This window comes from Muntiacus reevesi, chromosome 3, assembly GCF_963930625.1.
Source record: "Muntiacus reevesi chromosome 3, mMunRee1.1, whole genome shotgun sequence".
In the NCBI taxonomy this organism is placed as follows: domain Eukaryota; kingdom Metazoa; phylum Chordata; class Mammalia; order Artiodactyla; family Cervidae; genus Muntiacus; species Muntiacus reevesi.
Window position 1 is genome coordinate 90,256,372 of NC_089251.1, and position 19,683 is coordinate 90,276,054.

The following is a 19,683-nucleotide window of genomic DNA, read 5'->3' on the forward strand; positions in this document are numbered from 1 at the left end:
GATCCGCGCACCCCGGCCAGGCCGCTCTGAGTAAGCCGGGCAGCAGCGAGGAAGCAGATCGGCTTCTCTCAGTGCACGGGCAGGGTGCGGGTCCCAGCCTCCCCATCACCGCCTAGTGTCTTCTTAGGCCTGGATGCTGTGTTTTCCTGCGGCCTGGAAGGCCCTGGTGGAAAAGTTTGCTGAGTACTGGTTCTCCTTCCCAACTGCCCTCTCATCCCCGACGAATCAGTGCACGAAATGGAAACTGGCTGGAGCAGACTAGTCCGCTGCTCCGCGTTCGCGAGTGGAAGGTGAGGGTCGGACGGAGGAAGCCAGGCGGCCGCTACGGTCCCGGGATGGCCTGTGTGTCTTCTTGGAGGGTCTTAGGCGATGGCTGTGGACTGTTCGGCCACCTCCAACGTAAGACAGTGTCTTCAAGGCCCCGGCCTGTCCTGGACAGCCTGCACCTAAGCTCCGCAATCAGAGAAGACGAGGAAAGCAGATGGCCCTGCTAGCCTGTCGCGATGCTCGTGGCTGGGTCAAGGACCTGCTTCCAAGCCCGGAGAACTGCAGCTTGAGACGTCTGGGTGACCACTCCGCCAGCTCCTCTAGCGCTTTCCCTGGCCTGGCCTCTTCTGAAAATAACTGCGTGTCCGCTTTCCGAAGCTGTCCCCCTTACCATCCAGAAAACGCGAAACCTCAGGAACAAGGCCGCGGCTTCAGACTGCGTCCCAGGAGACGGACGATGGGAGATCCCGAGGGTCCTTGAGGCCAGGGGGACAAGTTCTCAGGAGAATTTATTCGCTGGACCCCAAACACCCACATTGCACTCGAATTCAAGTTATTTGAGAACTGAAACGACATCCCGGGACGAACTGGAGAGGGTTCAACTGATTTGCACACTGGGGAGTGGGGTTGGAGATTCTCCCAAGCCCCAGACCCCTTACCCCTCACACACTTCCTTCGGCTCCGGCCTGGGTGGAGACGCTTACGGCTGCCGCCAGACTCAGCTAAAGGGCAGAGATGTGAGAAGACGCGAGAGGAGGAGGAGGCCTAGCACGCCCCGCGCAAGCTCCAGTCCGGTTTTTGCCTCCGACTGCTGGCTCCTTTCCCTTCCCGCGGTCCCTCGCCCCGCCCCGCCCCGCCCCCCACCTTGGGGCAGGTGAGCGGCGGCCAATGGGCGAGCGCGGGGCAGGTGCCCGCTAACTCTCGCCTAGCAGCGCGGTGGCCGAGGCCGGGCAGGACATTGCTGGGAGGACCGGGGGCGGGGGTCGGTCCTGGCTGGACTCGGAAGGGAAGGGGCCGGGCTCAGTCCCCAGGCGGTAGAGGCAGCTCGCAGCCTCGTTCGGAGCCCGCGCCGGTGCCGGCGCCGGGAGCTGCCCGCTTGGCCGCAGAGGCCGGCGCGCCTAGCCTCGCGCCGTGGCCCGACTCCGCGTTCGCTGGCTCTCACGCCCCTCGCCGCACCGCGCCTGGCTTGTGGGCAGGGGCTGAGCGCGGGCGGGCGGGCGGGGGAGGTGAAGGGTGCTGGTGTGTGTGCATGTGCCTGGCTGGGTGCACACCCCGCACGGCGGCGGCGCCAGGACGCGGAGCGCTCCCCAGAGCCCGGGTGCCTCGCTCGGCTCTGGCGGCCGCGACCATGTTCCAGCCCACAGCCAAGCGCGGCTTTACCATCGAGTCTTTGGTAGCCAAGGACGGCGGTACTGGAGGGGGTACTGGCGGCGGGGGCGCAGGCTCCCATCCCCTGGCGGCGGCCGCTTCGGAGGAGCCGCTCCGGCCCACGGCGCTCAATTATCCTCACCCCAGCGCAGCCGAAGCGGCCTTCGTGAGCGGCTTCCCCGCCGCCGCGGGCGCCGGCCGCTCGCTCTACGGCGGTCCCGAGCTCGTATTCCCCGAGGCCATGAACCACCACGCGCTGACCGTGCACCCGGCACACCAGCTGGGCGCCTCCCCGCTGCAGCCCCCGCACTCCTTCTTCGGCGCCCAGCACCGGGACCCTCTGCACTTCTATCCCTGGGTGCTGCGGAACCGCTTCTTCGGCCACCGCTTTCAGGGTGAGTGCCCACGTTGTGCCCGCCTGTGCGGCCGGCGGGCGCCCGCGCTGCGGAGGCGCGGGGGAGGCTCGGGGGCGTCCGGGGCCATTCAGAAGTTGTGTCAGAAAAGGTTGCGGGTCCACAGAGGCCGATTCCTAAGCAGGGAAGAGCCGCGCCAGATCCATTCGCTCTTCTGCCGCGTTGGGTTCCCTCCCAGAGAACCAGGTTGGGACCTCCAGGCTTTTCCAGGAATGATGCCGGTCCGGACGCCAAGCCCGGGCGCATCTTTGGAGCCTCTCCTGGTCCTCCCTGCGGCCTGCCTTAATGTCTCCAGGCTGAGCCAGTCCCACCCCAGAGAACTCAGCGTCGGCCGCCCTGCCTCTGACCCAGCTGGACCTGGGACCATACTACGTTCGTACTTCCACAACCAACTCCCAGGGACCCGCCTTCGCTGGCCAAGGAGACAGGGGAAAGTCCACCTGCTTGTCCCGATTCTGTGGGAAGAAGGGGCAGAGGGAGGGGAAACTGGAGAGTTAATGTTCAGTGTTGAGTGCTCCTCTGTTTGGGGATGTTTCTCAGCAACCTCGGCCCGACTTCTCCAAGTCACACCTGCCTCTCGGACCCAGGGTGGGAAGGTTTGCCAAAGCAAACCGGCTTCCCGCGACGCTCGCGGACTCCGAGAACCTACGGGCTGCTGGGGTACCGACTGCATTCCTCCCAGGCAGGGGGCGGGGGCAGAGGGCTGTTAAGGTCGTAGGCAGTCTGAGCCCCCTAGTCTGCACTGGGCAATGGGATTGGTAAGGAAGATCCCCCACTTCTCCTCCTCCCTCTTTCTCTCTCTCTCTCTCTCTCTCTCTCTCTCTCTCTCTCACACACACACACGCACACACACACAGAGGTTTCAGTGGTCTGACTTTCTCCAAGCAAAGAGTTCCATTAGTTGGAGTTCGTTTTCTTTGAATTTATTGGTTTTTTCTTTTCTTTTCTTTCTTCTTGCGCCCCTCCCTCACTTTTTTTTTTTTTTTTTGGAATGGCCTTAATTTGTGCAGTAATTGGTTTAGTTTTCAGTTTTATTTTGTTAGTGTAGACCAGACCTCAGCCTTTGGCAGACCTGACTCAGAACTAGGTAAACTGGCTCTTAGCAAAACAAACAAAAAGGACGTGATTAGAGCTTTGCTCCTGGAGCTGATCTGGTGGGAAACTGGATCTACACAGTGAAAATAAATTGGGTATTTGGTACAATTATCTAGATAACAGAAGAAAATGACCTCTTGAAGCTTTGGCTATAGCTGTTTAACTGTATCATGGAAAGCCGCTTTCCCCACCCCAATTTATCAGACAGTTTTCTGAGTCCCATCTGGCTAATAGATACTGGCCCAGCAGATCCCACAAAATAAGGTAATGTAATTGTTTGAGCAAGAATTTTTGTGGGAAGTCTTGTCTGCTCTGGGGATTTCAAAGATTTGCACAAATCATCCGGAACAACAACAAAAAATGCCTACAGTGTCAGCCGCTATGGGAAAGAAGTCTGTCAATTAAAATAAATGTTTACTGATAAAATTAAGTATTATTTTAAATTGAGCAAACCACCTCGGTCCTGCGAGGGCTGGGTCCCCGGTATCTAAACTTGGCGACTGCAGGCCAATTTGAAAGTCGCGGCTGTTTGTGAACCCTCCGGCTGGGGCGGCGGAGGGACCGGCGGTTAGCAGACCGGAGGAGGGACAGGAGCTCGAAGAGGACAGAACCGGTCCTGACCCCTGTGGTTTCTGCTCACTCGGAGATGGCCTCCCCGGCGACGCCCTCGGCTTTAGACCGGGCGCCCCACGCCCTCCGCGCCTCCTTTCCCGCTATTGACCTCGCCGACACCTGCTTTTAGGGTTCGAGGGCCGGGGCACCAAAGGTCGGGAACACCTTGTAAGAGATCCAGCTCTGGCTCTGAGCATCCCCAGTCAGACGAGGCTGAATAAATCCTCGGCAAAATCCTCTCGGAAATTGACGCCGCTCCCTGAGCCTTCAGCCCCGGCGGGCACGTTGTCTAGTTGCAAAAACGGTTGCATTTTTCTCCCAAGAACTGTGTCTGGACGCGGAGATGGAGCCAAACGCGGTCGCATTTTTGAACACGAGAATCCGTTGGGCACGGAATGACTTTTTTAATTCTGAGAGGTTTTGGCTTCAGGGCTGGTCAGCGTCGGGGCAGACGCCTTGCGGCCCGGGCGTCCTTGCGTCCTCGGGGGCCCTCGGGGATATAAGCCGAGTCATTTCAGGCCCTCCGGCGCCGCGTTTTCTAGAGAACCGGGTCTCTGCGATGCTCATTTCATCCCCGTTTCAATGCAAGAAGCGAAACCCTACAGGAACGAAAAGGAAAACGTCTGCGTTCTGTGCGCAGCGCTCTCCAACAGGGAGGTCCCGGCGCGCAGGGTAGCGGCTTCTCCGCTGAGCAAGGCGCTGAGAGAAGAGAAGTCAGTGCAGAATGGTCGGGACCAGGCGGCGAAGCCGGAGGCGGCTTTCGAGGCCTGAAGAGGAGGGGCTGGAGGAGACAGCGAGTTAGCCGCACTTCGGTGCTATTTCCCTCGGACAGCAGGAACTTTCCCGGCCGGGAAGCTGCGTCGGGAGGGGGCGGTGGAGATTAGGCCCTCGGGAGTGGTGGTGGTAATGGGCCGGTGCTTCAAAGGGAGCCTTTGTTCCGGCAGGGGGAGGGGGGAATAGGTTATCTCCGTTCACCGGCGGGCTTCTCCTTCTCGTAGCCCCAGGCCCCTCCGCCTCGCCATCCGGCCCAGAGCCCCCAGCTTGCCACAGCATCTCCAGGAGGCACTGCAGCTTGGGCCTCAGGCCTTCGAATCCCTAGTTCCCAGTTCCTGCCACCTCAGTCCTGGGAACGTCGATTGCTAGTTCCCAGCCATTGCCTTAAAGGAACCTGCAGAGAGAGGCTGGCGGAAAACGGGGCAGAGTGGGGTTCAGTTACTAGCTACAGGGAAGACTCAGCCAGCCCCTTTCCACTTTCCCACCTTGTCCTTGCCTGAAACTGCCTACTCTCACAGTCCAGAACTACTGTCTCTAAACAGGCCACACCGCAACCCCAGTCCCAGAGCTTGTTCTGCCCTTGTGGTCCAATTAAGGCAGACTGAAGCCAAGGTAGGGACGGTTGAGGTCCCTTCTCCATAGATCAGAGTGAGAGCGGCCCAGGCTCATAGGCACCACCCTGGTTCTTACAGAAACATGAAACTATTACTCAATTTCTCAGGATGGTTGATTTTGTACTAAACATATTCTTCCTTACAGGAAAAAACCCTGCTTCTTTTGAAATCATATCTTTTTCATCAGTAATCAGCATCTTGAGTAGTTTTTCCTGGTCTCTGCTTCTTCTTGGTTGGGTCTGGACTTCTATGTTTCTGCACATGCACACACAGATCACAGGATACATGCTATCTGCCCCTTTAGGGGATTACAATGAACTGCTGCTATTCTTTCCCCAGCTGAAGAGGACCCCAAGCATCCTATCTTTCCCCTAAAATAGCCAGACTTGAGCCAAATGGTCCTATGTGTCAGGACAGAGAGGCTTGTTGTTTCCATCCTCCACTTTGGGTTTATAAAGATAAACACAGAGAACTCTACCGCACAAGTGACCAACACACAGCATGGAATTATAAAACACCCATCAAATCACACACTGAGGCTGGATGCAGTCCTGCTTTCTCAGCCCCACACTACCCGTCACACTTCTGCATCCCATTCACTCACAAATCGAGGGTGTCTCCACACTGCCACTTCATTTCTGACCAGCCTGGGCCCTATCAAGTTGTTGAGGCCAAACCCTGTGATCACAGGGGTGTGCTAGGCTTTCTCTCCCTCTCCAGCTCATTTGTCCAGAGAAAACCACTGTTGGTATTTGACTTGAGCTCAGAATGCTATTGTTTTTTGAAGCAATTTATTTTAACATCAGCAAGGAGTGTTTGCTTCCCACCCACCTCTCCCACCTTTCTCTGGCCTCATCACACTGGCTCAACTTGAGGCTGTAATCCTTTTCCCCACCTGGATCCTTCTCCTCCTTTCTCTCCCTCCTACCCCTCTCTGCCAGACCACCTCCCCTAATCATCTATCCCCTCCATCACCACAAGCTAAACTTTTCCTTCTGTCAGGCCTGAGAATCTGCCCCCACCTTGAAGGACCCAGTGGGCAGGGTGTCCCCCCACCCACCCCTCCATGTTCCTGTGATGTGATCCCACTCACTTTTGTAGCAGCACAGATTCAGTCACTTGGAATGGATAAGGTGACTGGAAGTTAGTAGCTTTTCCCTCTCAGGGGATTCTGTTTCCCTGCCCAGGCACTGGCCACTCATTCCTAGGCAACACTGTTCCCCAGAAAACCCCAGCAATCAAGTTTTCCTGTGCAGATGTCCAAAGCCTACAGACTTGGAGGAAATCAGGTCAGGCAGTTTCCACCAGAAGAGGGACATGAACAGTTACCTGGAGAGTTGTAGCAACAGCATCTCAATTATGTGTCCTTACCTCACTTACAGAGATATTTCCAGAGATGGGAGAGCTGAACTGAATTATCCAAACAATTGTCTTAAGAACAAAACAACAAATCAAATTGAGTCAAACCAGTGGCCATTTCTGAAGAAATTAATTGGATCAGTCAATATCAACTGCTAACTGTCAAAACATTTCATGTAGCTCTGCATTCTTGGTGGGTTGGGGTACTGGTATGCGCCACTGCATGAGAATCCACGGATGGTGTCAGGGCCTGCTTCCAGTCTTGTTAGCGTGTGCAACCAAGCCAGAGGTTGTGTGAGGGCCTAGTGGGGGGATTCCTTGAGACTGGGGCTGTGGATGGAAGCTTGTTCCAGCTTTTGTAGTTCCTGACCCTACTACCTCAGCCCTCTTCAGCCCAATGTCAGCCCCTTCTCCTGCATGTAGCAGCTGAGTCCCCATGATGGCCAACATTTGCCAAGGGACTGTTACACTCTTTGAAAATCCTGTATGGTAGACAGGAGAAAAAGACAGTAGGGAGGCTGGAGCATATATTTACATACGCCCATGCAGAAACCAATATATCTATATCTATTAGGGAGAAAGATGACATCTAGTTATTTATACACATGTCTCTTCAGCAGGAGATTATTCAGGGATGAAGCAAGGTCTTTTTCCACCAGAGAGCAGTAAGTCTGCAGGAAGAGGATTTTATCTGAAGACCTGAGGGGAGAGAGGTGGGATACTGGGAAGAAGTAACCTAACTTGAGACCTCCAGATGCTGTCTGGATTTTGATCTGGCCCCTGGCCTATTTTTATCACTTGCAAGGCAGAGCCTCCGCCTGTTGGCAGGAATTTTCTATGGGCTAGTAGCCTGAGCATTTAGTTGCAAGGCTGGTTTAAGCAGGTGTGAGGGAGAGTTCCTAAGATACTCTCAGTTCTTGAATCTGCGTTTGGTACGGGGATGCCTGACAGCCAGGTTGGGCCCCTTGCCACTTTCCTGACACCCAGCCCCGTCTCTACCCCTGGTCCACTTTGAGGGAGACGCGACGGGGCATACCAGACAAAGAGAGCTTCCCTTGGCCTCTTAGGCTGCTCAGGCACTGGGCGCCTCTCCAGACCCGGCCCGCCTCTTGGCCCAACAGTGATCCGCAGCGCTGCGACTCCGGGCGTCCCCTGACCCGATAGCTCTCTGCCAAGAGGAGGTATCGGCGAAAGGAGTGGACTTAAGGGAAAGAGGAGACATGGGTGTGCGTGTGTCAAGGGTGGGAGAGTGCAGCGGCGCGCTCCGGGGCGTGTGCGAGCGAGGCGTGAGGGCCGAGCCTGGCTGGCTTCGCGGGCGGCCGGGCTGCAGCTCACGGTGCCCTTCTCTCTGTCTGTATCTGCCGTCGGCGACGCGGCCACAGCGAGCGACGTGCCCCAGGACGGGCTGCTTCTGCACGGCCCCTTCGCGCGCAAGCCCAAGCGGATCCGCACGGCCTTCTCGCCCTCGCAGCTGCTGCGGCTGGAGCGTGCCTTCGAGAAGAACCACTACGTGGTGGGCGCCGAGCGGAAGCAGCTGGCCGGCAGCCTCAGCCTCTCCGAGACGCAGGTAATGAATGGTCCAAGCTGCGCCCGGGGGCCAGGTGGAGGTGGGCCGGGCGGGTGCCCGCGAGGCCGGCCTCGCCCCGCAGCCTGCCCCGGCTCCTCCCGCCACCCCTGCGGCGCTCCCGCCGTGACTGTCTTCCCTCCGACTGCGTACAGCCTCGAAGGGGCCACAGGACTTTTATTAAGTACTAAGGACCTACCCGGAGGCTGGGATCAAACCTTATTCCGACCCGGCTCACACAGCGCACGGGAGGTGCCAGCTGTCAGGAGGCGGCGGGCGCCCTCGGGAGCCGGCCGAGCGCTGAACACCCAGGCCGCGGCCACTCCGCGCCCGCCCGGGCCCTCTGGTGTCGTCTCAGCGCTGCGGTGGCTGCCGCCCTTCTCCCGCCACAGTTCTGGGGGCGCTCGGAGGGGTGTGAGGTGCCCAGGCCTGTCCCGCACTGGCTCCGCTGCCGTGCAGGGGCGACGGGGGCGAAGGCCTCGCGGTGGCGAGAAAGACCACGAGTCCCCGGGCTGTAAAGAGCAGAAGGTGAGCCGGGAGTGCGCGCCCTTGCCCGGGGTCCGAGGCCGGCCCGGGTCTCAGCGCAGGCAGGCTGGCACCGCGCTGAATCGGTGCTGTGTGTGCGCGGGCGTCGGCGGGACCTGGAAACGGTGGGAAAGTAGGTTCTGGTATTCAGGGCCTGTTTTCATCACTTGAAGGGCTATTGAGTTGGGGGGGGGGGTGGGAATAAACTCCGATGGCATTGAAGGGATTTGAACTAGATGAAATTACAATCACCACGTAGTGTTTTTGTAATTGATAAAAAAAAAAAAATTGAAGAACTAGAAGGGAACTATAGGGAGGCAGACTTGTCCTTATTGTAAGTAAAGACTTTGCCATAAATAAATGTTGTCTGGAAGCACCGCTAAGCTCTCGGCCCGCCCGGAGTCCAGCGCGCTGGGGTGGCTGGTTGCTGCCCTGGAGGCGGATTTCTGTAACTGGGTAGGCTTTGCGAGACCTTAACTCCCTCGCGTCTCCGACAGCTTCCAGATTCGCAAAGAGAGAGGTCGGCTGGCGGCCCAGCAGCTCTCTCCCGCCGCCGGCATTTCATCTTTCGCTCCTTTTTCTGCCCGCCTCTCACACCACCATCCTCCACCCGATAGAGAGATGGTGCCGGGCTGAGGGCGGGGGTGAGGTGTGTGTGCCGCCTGGGGTCTCCTGGGCAGCAGTGAGGCTAGATAGAAGGCTTCATGTGGGAGTCCAAACCCAACTTCGTACCCAGCCCCGACCTCACTCTTTCCTGCTCACGACGCATGTTGGTATCTATGTCCTACCTATCTGATGCCTTATTTCATCAATGCATTGCTCCTGTCTCTGCTGCAGGGCCCGGGCTTTTTCAGATTTGCTAGCCAGTCTGTTCTAACTGCGGAGATCAAGCTCACAAAAAAACGGACTTAAATTTTAAAAACGTTTAAAAAGAAGGTATTTTTGAAAAACAAGTTAATAAAATAACACCCACTTTTCCCTCTGTGCAAATGTTTTAAAATTTTTGTTTAAAACAAGGTGTCAGTTTAGGAATGGTATTTATAGTTACTTTCATTTAAAAAGTATTAGTTATTAAAAGTAATTGCAGAAGTGTAAGAAAACAAAACCATTTATGTCCACGACCCACAGATTAACACTTGTTGAAATAATGTCATTGTTTTTAAACTTCCATCTTTTTAGTTCAGTGAGAGCATTTTTAATTGACCTTCTTTCAACTGAACTTATCTACCTGTCAATATTTGGACCTAACAATGCCGGTTAGTAAACCTAATGATTGTTTCCTCTCATTTTTATTAGAATGTGCTTAAACATATATTTAAAAGAAAACCAGATAGAAAATAAAATGGATCCAGCTTTGTTAACTATCAAAACTCATGGCTATTCTTGTCGCATGTATAAATGAGCTGGTTTAAGCATATGAAACAAACAAAATAATAGAACTGTGCGATATTTGAGCCTGAGAAACCTCCTTGTAGAATCCTTTCTTTCCAGGTTAGGCCTTTAAGATGTAGGCAAAGATGAAGTAGGCAGAGCTCCCCAAGCAGGCAAATGGGATTTCAGTATTTGCCTCCCTGCTAACTGTGTGACCTTGGGCCAGTTACTCAATTTCTCTGAGTTCTGGTTTCATCATCCAGAAAATAGGTTTAAGGTTTAAAAGATACCTAATTTGAACTCAAATAATATTAATTATCACCCCCAGTACTTCTCTTCCCTTTGTTGAAAGTAATATGTCAAGCTATTGTTATAATAAGATCTACACCTGGAATTATTGATTCTTAGTTCAGTCTTTTTCATCAGCAGAGCTGCTTTCTGTCCCTTTTGTAACTATCATTGAGATCTAGGCTATATAATTAACTAATTATCTATCCATCTTGCTGTATTTGCCAGGCAAGCTTACCTGTCAAATCTAACTATCAGCTATTTGTCAAGCTTCAATCATTCCCATCAACCCCCTGACATCTATTTCTACTGTCAATATCTATATTTGTCTCTCAGAGCTCTCTATTCTGTCCCTAACAGATAGCTATTTTATATCTAGCCATGTACTTCTGTCTACTCTCATTAAATTGCCTCCACAAAGCTGGTTAATTTATATTTCCTATTTATTATTAATTCTATCTTTTCTCTGAACAATAATTCCTGTTTACCCGACTGTTGATTATCTCTTTATCATCTACTCTGTTTTACCATCTATATATCTACCATCCATGTCAAACTTCCATCTCTATAGATCTTTAGCAGCTGACAGTATATGCATATGTCTATAATGGTTATCATCTCATCAACTCTTGCTTTGTCTTTTTTTCTGGGCCTCAGTTCCTGATCTGTAAGGTTGAATAAAATGAACTCCAGGGTTCTTTCTAGCCCTGAGCATCTGGCTTATCTATATTCTATTTCTCTGTATTTCTATATAATCCCTCCTCCAGGTTCTCAGAACTCACAGCACATCTCCTGCATATCATAATATATGTAGGATTTTGCTATTGTTTAATAACCTGCCATGCCAAATGTCAGACTATACACTGATTGCATCCATCTCTCAAAGAAATCTTAAAATACGAATTCCTAGAGCCTGCTCAGGAGGTTCTCTTAGGAGTTCCAGGCTGAGACCCAGGAAAGTTTATGAAGTAGCTCTCTGGGTGATCCTGATGAACAGTAGGCCTGAGCATCTCAGCTCTGGGAGACAGAGGGCAAGCCTTTCTTCTTCCATCCAAGTACTAACCAGGCCCGACCCTGCTTAGCTTCCGAGATCAGACGAGATCGGGCGCGTTCAGGGTGGTATGGCCGTAGGGAGCCTTTCTTCTTCTTGCTGTGCCCCAGGGCCCAGTTCAGTGACCAGCAAGGAGTCGATGTTCCATACACATGTACTGAATGAGTGGGCAGTTTTCTTTTGACCGTATACTTATCCATATGCTAATTTTATCAGTCATTCCCCTCACTCTCTGCCATCACTGTTCCCTTTCTGTCCCTCTGCTCCTGTGATTCCCTTGCACTTTCATAACTGATTGTTGATCAGTCATAGGTGATGGAGTTTTATTTACCAATTCATGGATAAAACTTCAGGGAGGGTTAAACAGAGTGGTGTGTGGGTCTTAGTTCAGAGTTCAGGGGTATCTGTATGCCCAAAGCTCTAGCATGGGATGCTGTGGGTAGGCAACCCGAGCTTTTTAGTAGTTGGGATAGGGCCTTAAACTGATTGAGAGTGGAGTTAATGGCGTGGGTTAATCCAGGAGGAGGAGGGAGGGGCCGTGGGTAAGGGCTAGTTCTTCCTTCTAGCTTTGTGCTCCTCTCTGCTGTAGTGCAGCCCAGCAGTCTGACCAGGGTGAAGCCCATCTAAGACTCAATCCTGGTGGCTGGTGGGTCAGACTCAGGCCTGGGTCAGATTAGACCCTGGAGTTTGAGTGAGCTTGTGTGTGTGTGTGTAATGAGTATATGTAATATATGTATGAGGCTTCTCTGGTGGCTCAGCAGTAACGAATCCACCTTCAATGCAGGAAACATGGGTTCGATCCCCTGGAGGAGGGCATGGCATGAAGTAACTGGCCCAAGGTCACACAGTCAGTTAGCAGGGAGGCAAATACTGAAATCCCATTTGCCTGCTTGGGGAGCTCTGCCTAGTTCATTGCTCCACTCCAGTATTCTTGCCTAGAGAATCCCATGGACATAGGAGCCTGAAGCACTACCGTCCGTAGGATTGCAAAGAGTTGGACACGACTGAAGCAACTTCGTACACATGCGCGAACATATGTGTGCCCGTAATGTGGAGGACATGTGGGCTTAGCGTGATCAGTGCCCAAAGGTCAGGTGCCATCATGTGTATACAGGGCATGGAGCGCCTCTGTGAGCTTCTGTGCATGTGCGGGGAGGGGCACATTAGTTTTAGGGGGAGGGAGAGAAAGCATTTGGTTGCTCCAGCTGATGGGTTGGTCAGTATTTCTAGCTGTTCCTCCAACTCCAGACAGTTCAGGAGGTGTTTCTTGACCTACCCTGGCTGAGTTTAGCTGAATTGTGAGGGAAAGGGATGCAGAAATGTGGTCTCTTGGCCTTGGAGATTCCTCAGACAGTGGTGGGGCATGCAAGGGGTGAGTGACTGGAGTCCCATTGAAGTCACAGCTGTGGACTGAGGAAGTCAGGGGAGAGTTACGTGGGCGGAAAGCTCTTGGAAGACCACAGCCATGGAGACATGGAGGGATGTCTAGACCGGTGGGAAGAAAGGGGGAGGGTTTAGGATTAAGATGGTGCGGGAGCTATCGAGTGTGGCTACCTTCTTAGGGCCCAAGAGCATGGGTGGGGGGATCTTAGGAGGCAGAAGTGTGTGGTCACCTGCCTATGGGTTTTCCCCAGAGGGGCATGGTAAGAAGACTTCCCGCCTGGAATATCTCCCTCTGGGGGATGGATAAAAAGGAGATATCCAAGGAACTTGAATTTTGGGGAAAGATTACTGGCTCACTGTGTGTTCTGAGATGGATTCATCCCTAGCCTAAGTCTTGGCTCTTCTCCAAGAACTTCTGCATCTCTGAAGGTCAGGGAGTCCAGTGGGAGGCAGGAGAGGACAGGAGAGATAAGGGAGGCTGGAGTGGTTCTCTAAGGGTGTGGTCCTGAGAAGACAGGCGAATCTTGTGATGTCTCCCTGAGAGTGACGGCATCCAGGGTGGACTGAGAGAGAAGGAAACCAGAAAGCTTAGGAAGAGTTAGGACTCTGGATGATGAGGAGCCAGAGGCAACCTCAGTTTGTGGTAGTGAGGGGTGAGCTTAGCATGGCATTGGGATTGACCTTGAGAGTGGGAGCAGTTCACATGGTCAAATGTTAGGAAGTGAATCCCCAGTGGAGAGGGCAGGGAGGCAAGCTGAGGAGTGGCATGATTAATGTCTCCAAGCGTCTGTCTAGCCTGAGGATGACAGACTAGAAAGAGTGGTGTGTCTCTGTGTCTGAGGGTGACAGAATAGAAGGACACTGGCTTAAATTAAAACAGAAGAGATAATAGTAGGACATAAGGAGAAACGTCTTGTATCAGAGTTACAAGACTCAAATGCCCTTGGATAGAGGTTTCTGAACTCTTTGAGGAGACGACAAGTATTCACCTATAAGTGTGCAGGGGCCCAGATAGGATGGGCTAAGACTAGGGAGTGGAGGAAAAGGAGGGATCCAGACCTGGTTCATTCAAAGGTAGTCTGAAACATTGGCTGGAGCTATAGTTTGCTTGTTTGTAAGTTCATTTGTCCATTCACTCACGCACATCTTCATTCATCATACATAGTGATCAATCCACTAATGCTTTAATACCTTCATTCTTTCATTTATTCATTTATCCATACCAGTTTCACCTGAATCAACCAGTCAGCCTAATTCAAGCTGACACTTGTCCCCTCAACAATGGATCTTCCTCTTCACCTTCCCCCTAGAAGTGTTTAATCCAATCCACAGCTGAAAGAGTTAGGAATTGACCCTCTTATAGAAGTGACCATTGAAGTAAGCCAAGAAAGGATCCCATCTCTCTAGCAGTCAGCAATTTCCAAACACCTTTTCCAGTTAAGAGTCCAATCCCTCTACCATTGATTTTCTCCTGTTTTCCAGGTTGGCACAAGGTGCCTCTTTCCTAGAGCCTAGGGCTTAGTCACTTCACCTCTGCCCTGCCAGCTGAACATACCTGGAACATGCCCACTGGGCCTCCAGAGCCAGCTAACACACCACTTTTGTTCTCCAGGTTCCCATACTGTCTGATGAGGAGACAGAGGTTTCAGCAAATTAATACGTTGCTGGAGTCACTGTCACTGAAACAGAGAAAGCACTAAGGAAGTGCAGACAGGCAATGGGCCACATCTAGGGCCAAGGGAACAGAGTTTCAAAGGCTAAGTAAGAGTGTTCCTGGTGGTGTAACTTGGACAAAAGTGGAGACTCTTGGAAGGATCTTGTTTATCAGAAAAACTGAGAGACATTGAGTGTGGTAGGGACTTAGAAGGCCACAAGGAACCTCTCTCAAAACCCAGAGGGTTCAGAGGTGTGTGAGGGCTTCCTCGGTCAGAAAGCCAGGTGTGCCTTTGTGCTTAAAGAAAGGTGAGTAGCATGCCAGTGTTGGGGGGAGGCTGTGCAGACGAAGTACAGCCTCCTAAGGCCTCTCCCGCTGAGCTGGTAGCCACGTTATGTAACCTGACTCCTTTCTAGGTTTTCTGTCCTCTAGAGGAGGAGTTCTGGGATAACCCCAGATTTGCCTGGCTGGACTGGAAAGTTCATGGGGTATCATTCTTAACTCTTACCACACTTGGGCCCAGTTCCTTTTCTTTTACCAAATAAAAAAATTACTATTAATTGTTATAAGTAAGCATTAAAGAAAAGTCGGAAAAGTGGAAAGAAGACAAGTCACCCATACTTTGGGTACATTTCCTTCTAGTCTTTTTTCCCCATGCATAGGCTTTGTTTTTCCATGGTTGTGATCACACTGTGCCCAAACTGTGCATCCTGCCGTTTTCGCTGATATTACTAAGTCATGAGCATCCCCTTGTTATTACAGTCTTTGTAAACAGCATCTGGACACTCAGCCCAAGGCTGTTCTCCGGAAGATAGCCAGGCTGCCTGGGAAGAGAGTTTTCGTCCCCGTTTCTAGAGAGCTGCCTCCTTGACCCTAGTAGTTTTCATGGAGAAAATATTCAGAATTGCTTTTCATTTGGGTTTGCCAGGAAGCTGTCCCTGGTGTGAAAACATACTCTATGCCCCAAGTTCCACCACTGAAGCTTTCACTCTTTGGGCCAGTGATGCTGGGCAAGGGTAGCAGGCTAGGCCCATCCCACTAAAGATGAGTCTCCTTTCTGGAAGGAGACTTGGGAATGCCTGGGGGAGGCAGAAGGTGCAGAAAGGGGCCCCGTGTCCCTGGTGCTGCCCTGGATCGTGCATCACCAGGCTGGCCATGCTTAGCCCTCAGCCCCTGGGGCTCTCAGGAATACCGCCCCAGCCCTGCATCCAGGCCTGAGTCACACACACGCCTTGCACAGGAGGCTGGGCGAGCTCACCCGCCTACGGACTGGCACAGTCACAGTGGGCTCCAGGGTGGGGGGCAGGGGCAAGGCTGGCTGCCAAACGGTTGTGCCGAGAACCACCCAGGGCCCAGCCAGCCCTGTGCCTGAGGAAAGGTGGGCACGGAATCCAGAAGCCCTGCCCCTGGAGCATCTGCCATCTTCCCCATCTATCTGAGCTGGGACATGCAGGCAAGAATCCAGCCCTGGAATTGAAGGAAGGAGGCCTCCCCTCACTCCAGCCACCAAGGCCAGTCGTCTCTTCCTGTCCGTGTGTTCTGTGTCCGTGTGTCTTCCTGTCTGTGTGTCTGTTCTGTGTAGCACCGATCACTGGCTGCCCTCACACCTACCCTAGTGCTCAGAAACCTACAGGAAGGACCCAGGGCGCCATGGAAGCCCTGGGCGGGAGGGCTGTTGGGGAAGCCCGGGTTGGGTTGTGCTCCATGGAGGGGACAGAGGGGAATGTCTGCAAAGTGGGAAGGCGGGGCATCCTGAGCATGAAGCTGCTCCCTGGGCCTGTGCGCCCGCCCAGCTTTGTCTGCCCCTGCCTGGTGTTATGGCTAAGGCCTGCGCTTTTCACCAATTTTCAGGGGGCAGGTCAGATCTGTGTAGTGTTTCTGCGGATTGCCTTTAGCTGCCCCCACCCCAGGATTCAAGGTTCTCCCCTTAGGAGTCACTCCTGTAGCCACAGTGAGGTGCTCACCATTATTCCACACACATGACTAATCGCTCACCACCTGTATGGGCGCCGTGGGTCACTCCAACTGCAATTGCCTGCATCTGTGCTTAGTTGCTTCAGTCGTATCTGACTCTGTGTGACCCCATAAATTGTACTGTGACCCCATGAACTGTAGTGCTCCAGGCTCCTCTGTCCGTGGGATTCTCCTGGCAAGAATACTGGAGTGGATTGCCATGCCCTTCTCCAGGGGATTTTCCCAACCCAGAGACTGAACCCGATCTCTATGTCTCCTGCATTGGCAGGCGGATTCTTTACCACTTGCACCACCTGGGAAGCCCATCTACTTGCTTTTTAAATGTGCTATTATTTCAGGAAACCCTCCATGCCTTATAACCCCGCCCCCTTGGCACCACCTTCCCCAGGTATCCTGTGGAACAGAAGCCCAGAAGGTGCCCTAAATCTGTAAAGGGCCCCAGAAAGCATCTCTCTTATGCATGAGGGACGTAAGTCCAGAGAGGGGAGCGAACACAGCAGATGATCAGCACTCAGCCTCTCCCGCCAACTCTGAGGGTGATCTGCCCTGGCCTGATGCTGCAAGGCCAAGAAAAGGACTGTAGTCAGGAGGAGCTGACAAAGTGACGTTTTCTCCACAGTCCTCAAGAACTATAAAACTAGTTAAGGACCAGGACGATCCTCCCAGATCATGCAGGAGAGGATGTTAAGGGCTATCGTGTGCTGGGCACTGAGCAAATGCTGGAGGAGGAGGCAGAAGGGATGAATGATGAGATACGGGACTGAGTCTGAGGAGGCTTCCTGGAGGAGATGGGCTTAGCATCGTGAGCCCTGCCTCCACATCACACAGGAAAGTTGTTGGCCTCTGACCCCTCCCCTTGTCACGGCTCTTACTGCCTGACACGAGCTGGGGGCTCTCTGTGTTTAAGAAGGAGCTCACTTCTGTCCCCTGGTATTTCTCCCAGCTATTCCTTGTGTGACCTGTTCCCACATCTGGATGGGCTGCAAGGGCTGGTGATGTGGGGGCAGCAAGTCCAGAGCACTGGGTGGGGATGTGTAAGGAGGATGAGGCCTCCACTGGTGGATTTCAGACCAGACTACCCTGAGGAGCTGGCACCCAAGGATCCAGGACTCCCCACCCATCTAGCTCCACCTCTGGGGTGGGATGGAGGATTCTACCTGAGATTACTAAGACAGGCTCCTCCTATGAGACAGGTTGACCTAGATGGTATGAGATGTTGGGGCCTCGAGCAGTGGGGTCGGTGGGCCTCAGAGTGCTCCGGCTGTCCTGGACACGGCCCTTGGCAGGGCCAGCGCCTCCCGGTTAAGTAGCTGTGTCCGCTCTGCCTCTTCGTGGTGCTGCTCTGAGCACGGGGTTGCCCTGGGGGTGGGGCTCACCCCAGCCATCCAGACCCATGTGATGGCTGCTTCAGTCGTGTCCAACTCTGTGCGACCCCATAGACGGCAGCCCACCAGGCTCCCCCGCCCCTGAGATTCTCCAGGCAAGAACACTGGACTGGGTTGCCATGTCCTTCTCCAATGCATGAAAGTGAAAAGTGAAAGTGAAGTCGCTCAGTCGTGTCTGACTCTTCGCGACCTCAGGGACTATAGCCCACCAGGCTCCTCCGTCCATGGGATTTTCCAGGCAAGAGTACTGGAGTGGGGTGCCGTTGCCCCTCTGTTGAGGGGACAGCAAAACAGCTGGTCTCAGGCCCACGGTGCCCTGGCCCCCCTCATTTGCATCTGGAAGGGAAGGCCTCCAGGCCCATCAGGTGGCGCCAGCCAGAGGAGACGACCCTGGTCTCGGTTCCCCATCCGGCTCCCAGCCCAGCCGGAAGGCTGGGTGGCTGCTGGGGGCTTCCTGGGTGTTTCTCACCTGTGCCCCTCCCTCCCTGGCCCAGGTGAAGGTGTGGTTCCAGAACCGGAGGACAAAGTACAAGCGGCAGAAGCTGGAGGAGGAAGGGCCCGAGTCGGAGCAGAAGAAGAAGGGTTCCCACCATATCAACCGGTGGCGCATTGCCACGAAGCAGGCCAACGGGGAGGACATCGACGTCACCTCCAATGACTAGGGTGGGCACCGCAACCCCACCAGGGCAGAGTGCCACGCGCTGCTGGCCAGGCCCCCCCACCGGTGGGCCCAGCAGGACTCTGGCCGCTCCTTGGCCGGGCTTCGTGGAGGCCTCAGGTCACGGCCCCGGAGGGCTCGGAGCCTGGGGCCGCCACCGACAGAGGGACAAGACGTGGGCTGACTGAGGCCTGGGACTGCTCGACCTTCTCCTTGGAGAGCCTGCCCACCTGGGCAGCACAGCCTCCCAGCCACTCTCCATTTCTCTTATCTCCTTTTTGTTTTGACGCATTTCTGTTTTAATTTATTTTGCAGGCACCCGCTGTAGTTCTTAGTGATCCCCTTGTGTCTCCCTTCCCTATGGGAACAATAAAAGTCTCTCTCTTAACGACATGGGCATCCAGCTCCAACCCCAGAGCCTGTGAGCCTGGGGTGGTGGGTTCTGGCTCCGAGAGTCACCGGGGGAATGGGCCTGGGGATCCGGACGGGGCCTTGGAGACTCAATCCACTGACTCTTCTCTTTTGATGGTGCTTGACCCTGATCTTTAGCTCTAACTCCACAGCAAGAGAAACTGAGGCTAGACGTAGGGAAGGAACGCCCTGTATTCTGAGGGAGGCTGTGCTCAAGTCTTCCCAAACTTAATGAATGGTGGGAATCAGGCTCAGGTGGGTCATGGAGGAGAGAGCATCCATACTTCTCCATGCATGGAGCTGTGGTGACTTCTCCAGTCAAGGGAAACATGGGGTTGGGTAGAGGGGGCACCCTTCCCAGAGGCTGACCACCTCTGCCCCAAGTCCTGCCCCACCAGGATGTGCTCCTGTCCCTGCAAAGCCCCCCTGGGTGGATGAAAGCTTCAGAGACAGGGCTGCAGGCCGAGCTTGCACCTGGTTCCTGGGGCATTAGGGCCTTTCAGTCTGGGAAGGAGCTCGAGGCAGGGCCCATTGATCTCTGGTTCATCTGCCTCCAGTTTGTTCACTTGTCTTTCCTGCTTGTCACACAGCAAGGTTTCCTTCAGCCTGAGAAAACCTCTATTTGTAACCTGCATCCAATACCTCTGGCCCTGACCATGGCCAGACGGCCCTCTACCTCTCCATCTCCCACGTGCTCCACACCCCCTGCTCCCCACCTCTGCCTCACCACTGGGCGGATATTGAAGACTGTCACCAGCCATGGTTACTGCCACCCCCTTGTGGCCAAACTCAACGCCTCCCATCTGGCTCTCCATCTTGTGGCCATTCCCTCCTAGGCTCCCCCACCTTTACTCCGGTACCTCCGATGCCTCTTCCTGCCTTTTTGAGTCCTCCCCACTCATCCCTGCCCTGTCACC

At 53.9% G+C, this 19,683-nt stretch overlaps 1 protein-coding gene across 1 annotated transcript; it reads left to right on the forward strand.

Annotated features, from left to right (window-relative positions):
- The first annotated feature begins 1,163 nt into the window (after positions 1–1,163).
- Positions 1,164–19,471, forward strand: EMX1 (empty spiracles homeobox 1). Its single transcript, XM_065929533.1, has 3 exons — positions 1,164–2,030; positions 7,885–8,069; positions 18,192–19,471. Exons 1-3 carry the CDS (start codon positions 1,517–1,519, stop codon positions 18,357–18,359), a joined length of 867 nt encoding a protein of 288 aa, XP_065785605.1. The 5' UTR covers positions 1,164–1,516; the 3' UTR covers positions 18,360–19,471.
- Positions 19,472–19,683: the final 212 nt, after the last annotated feature.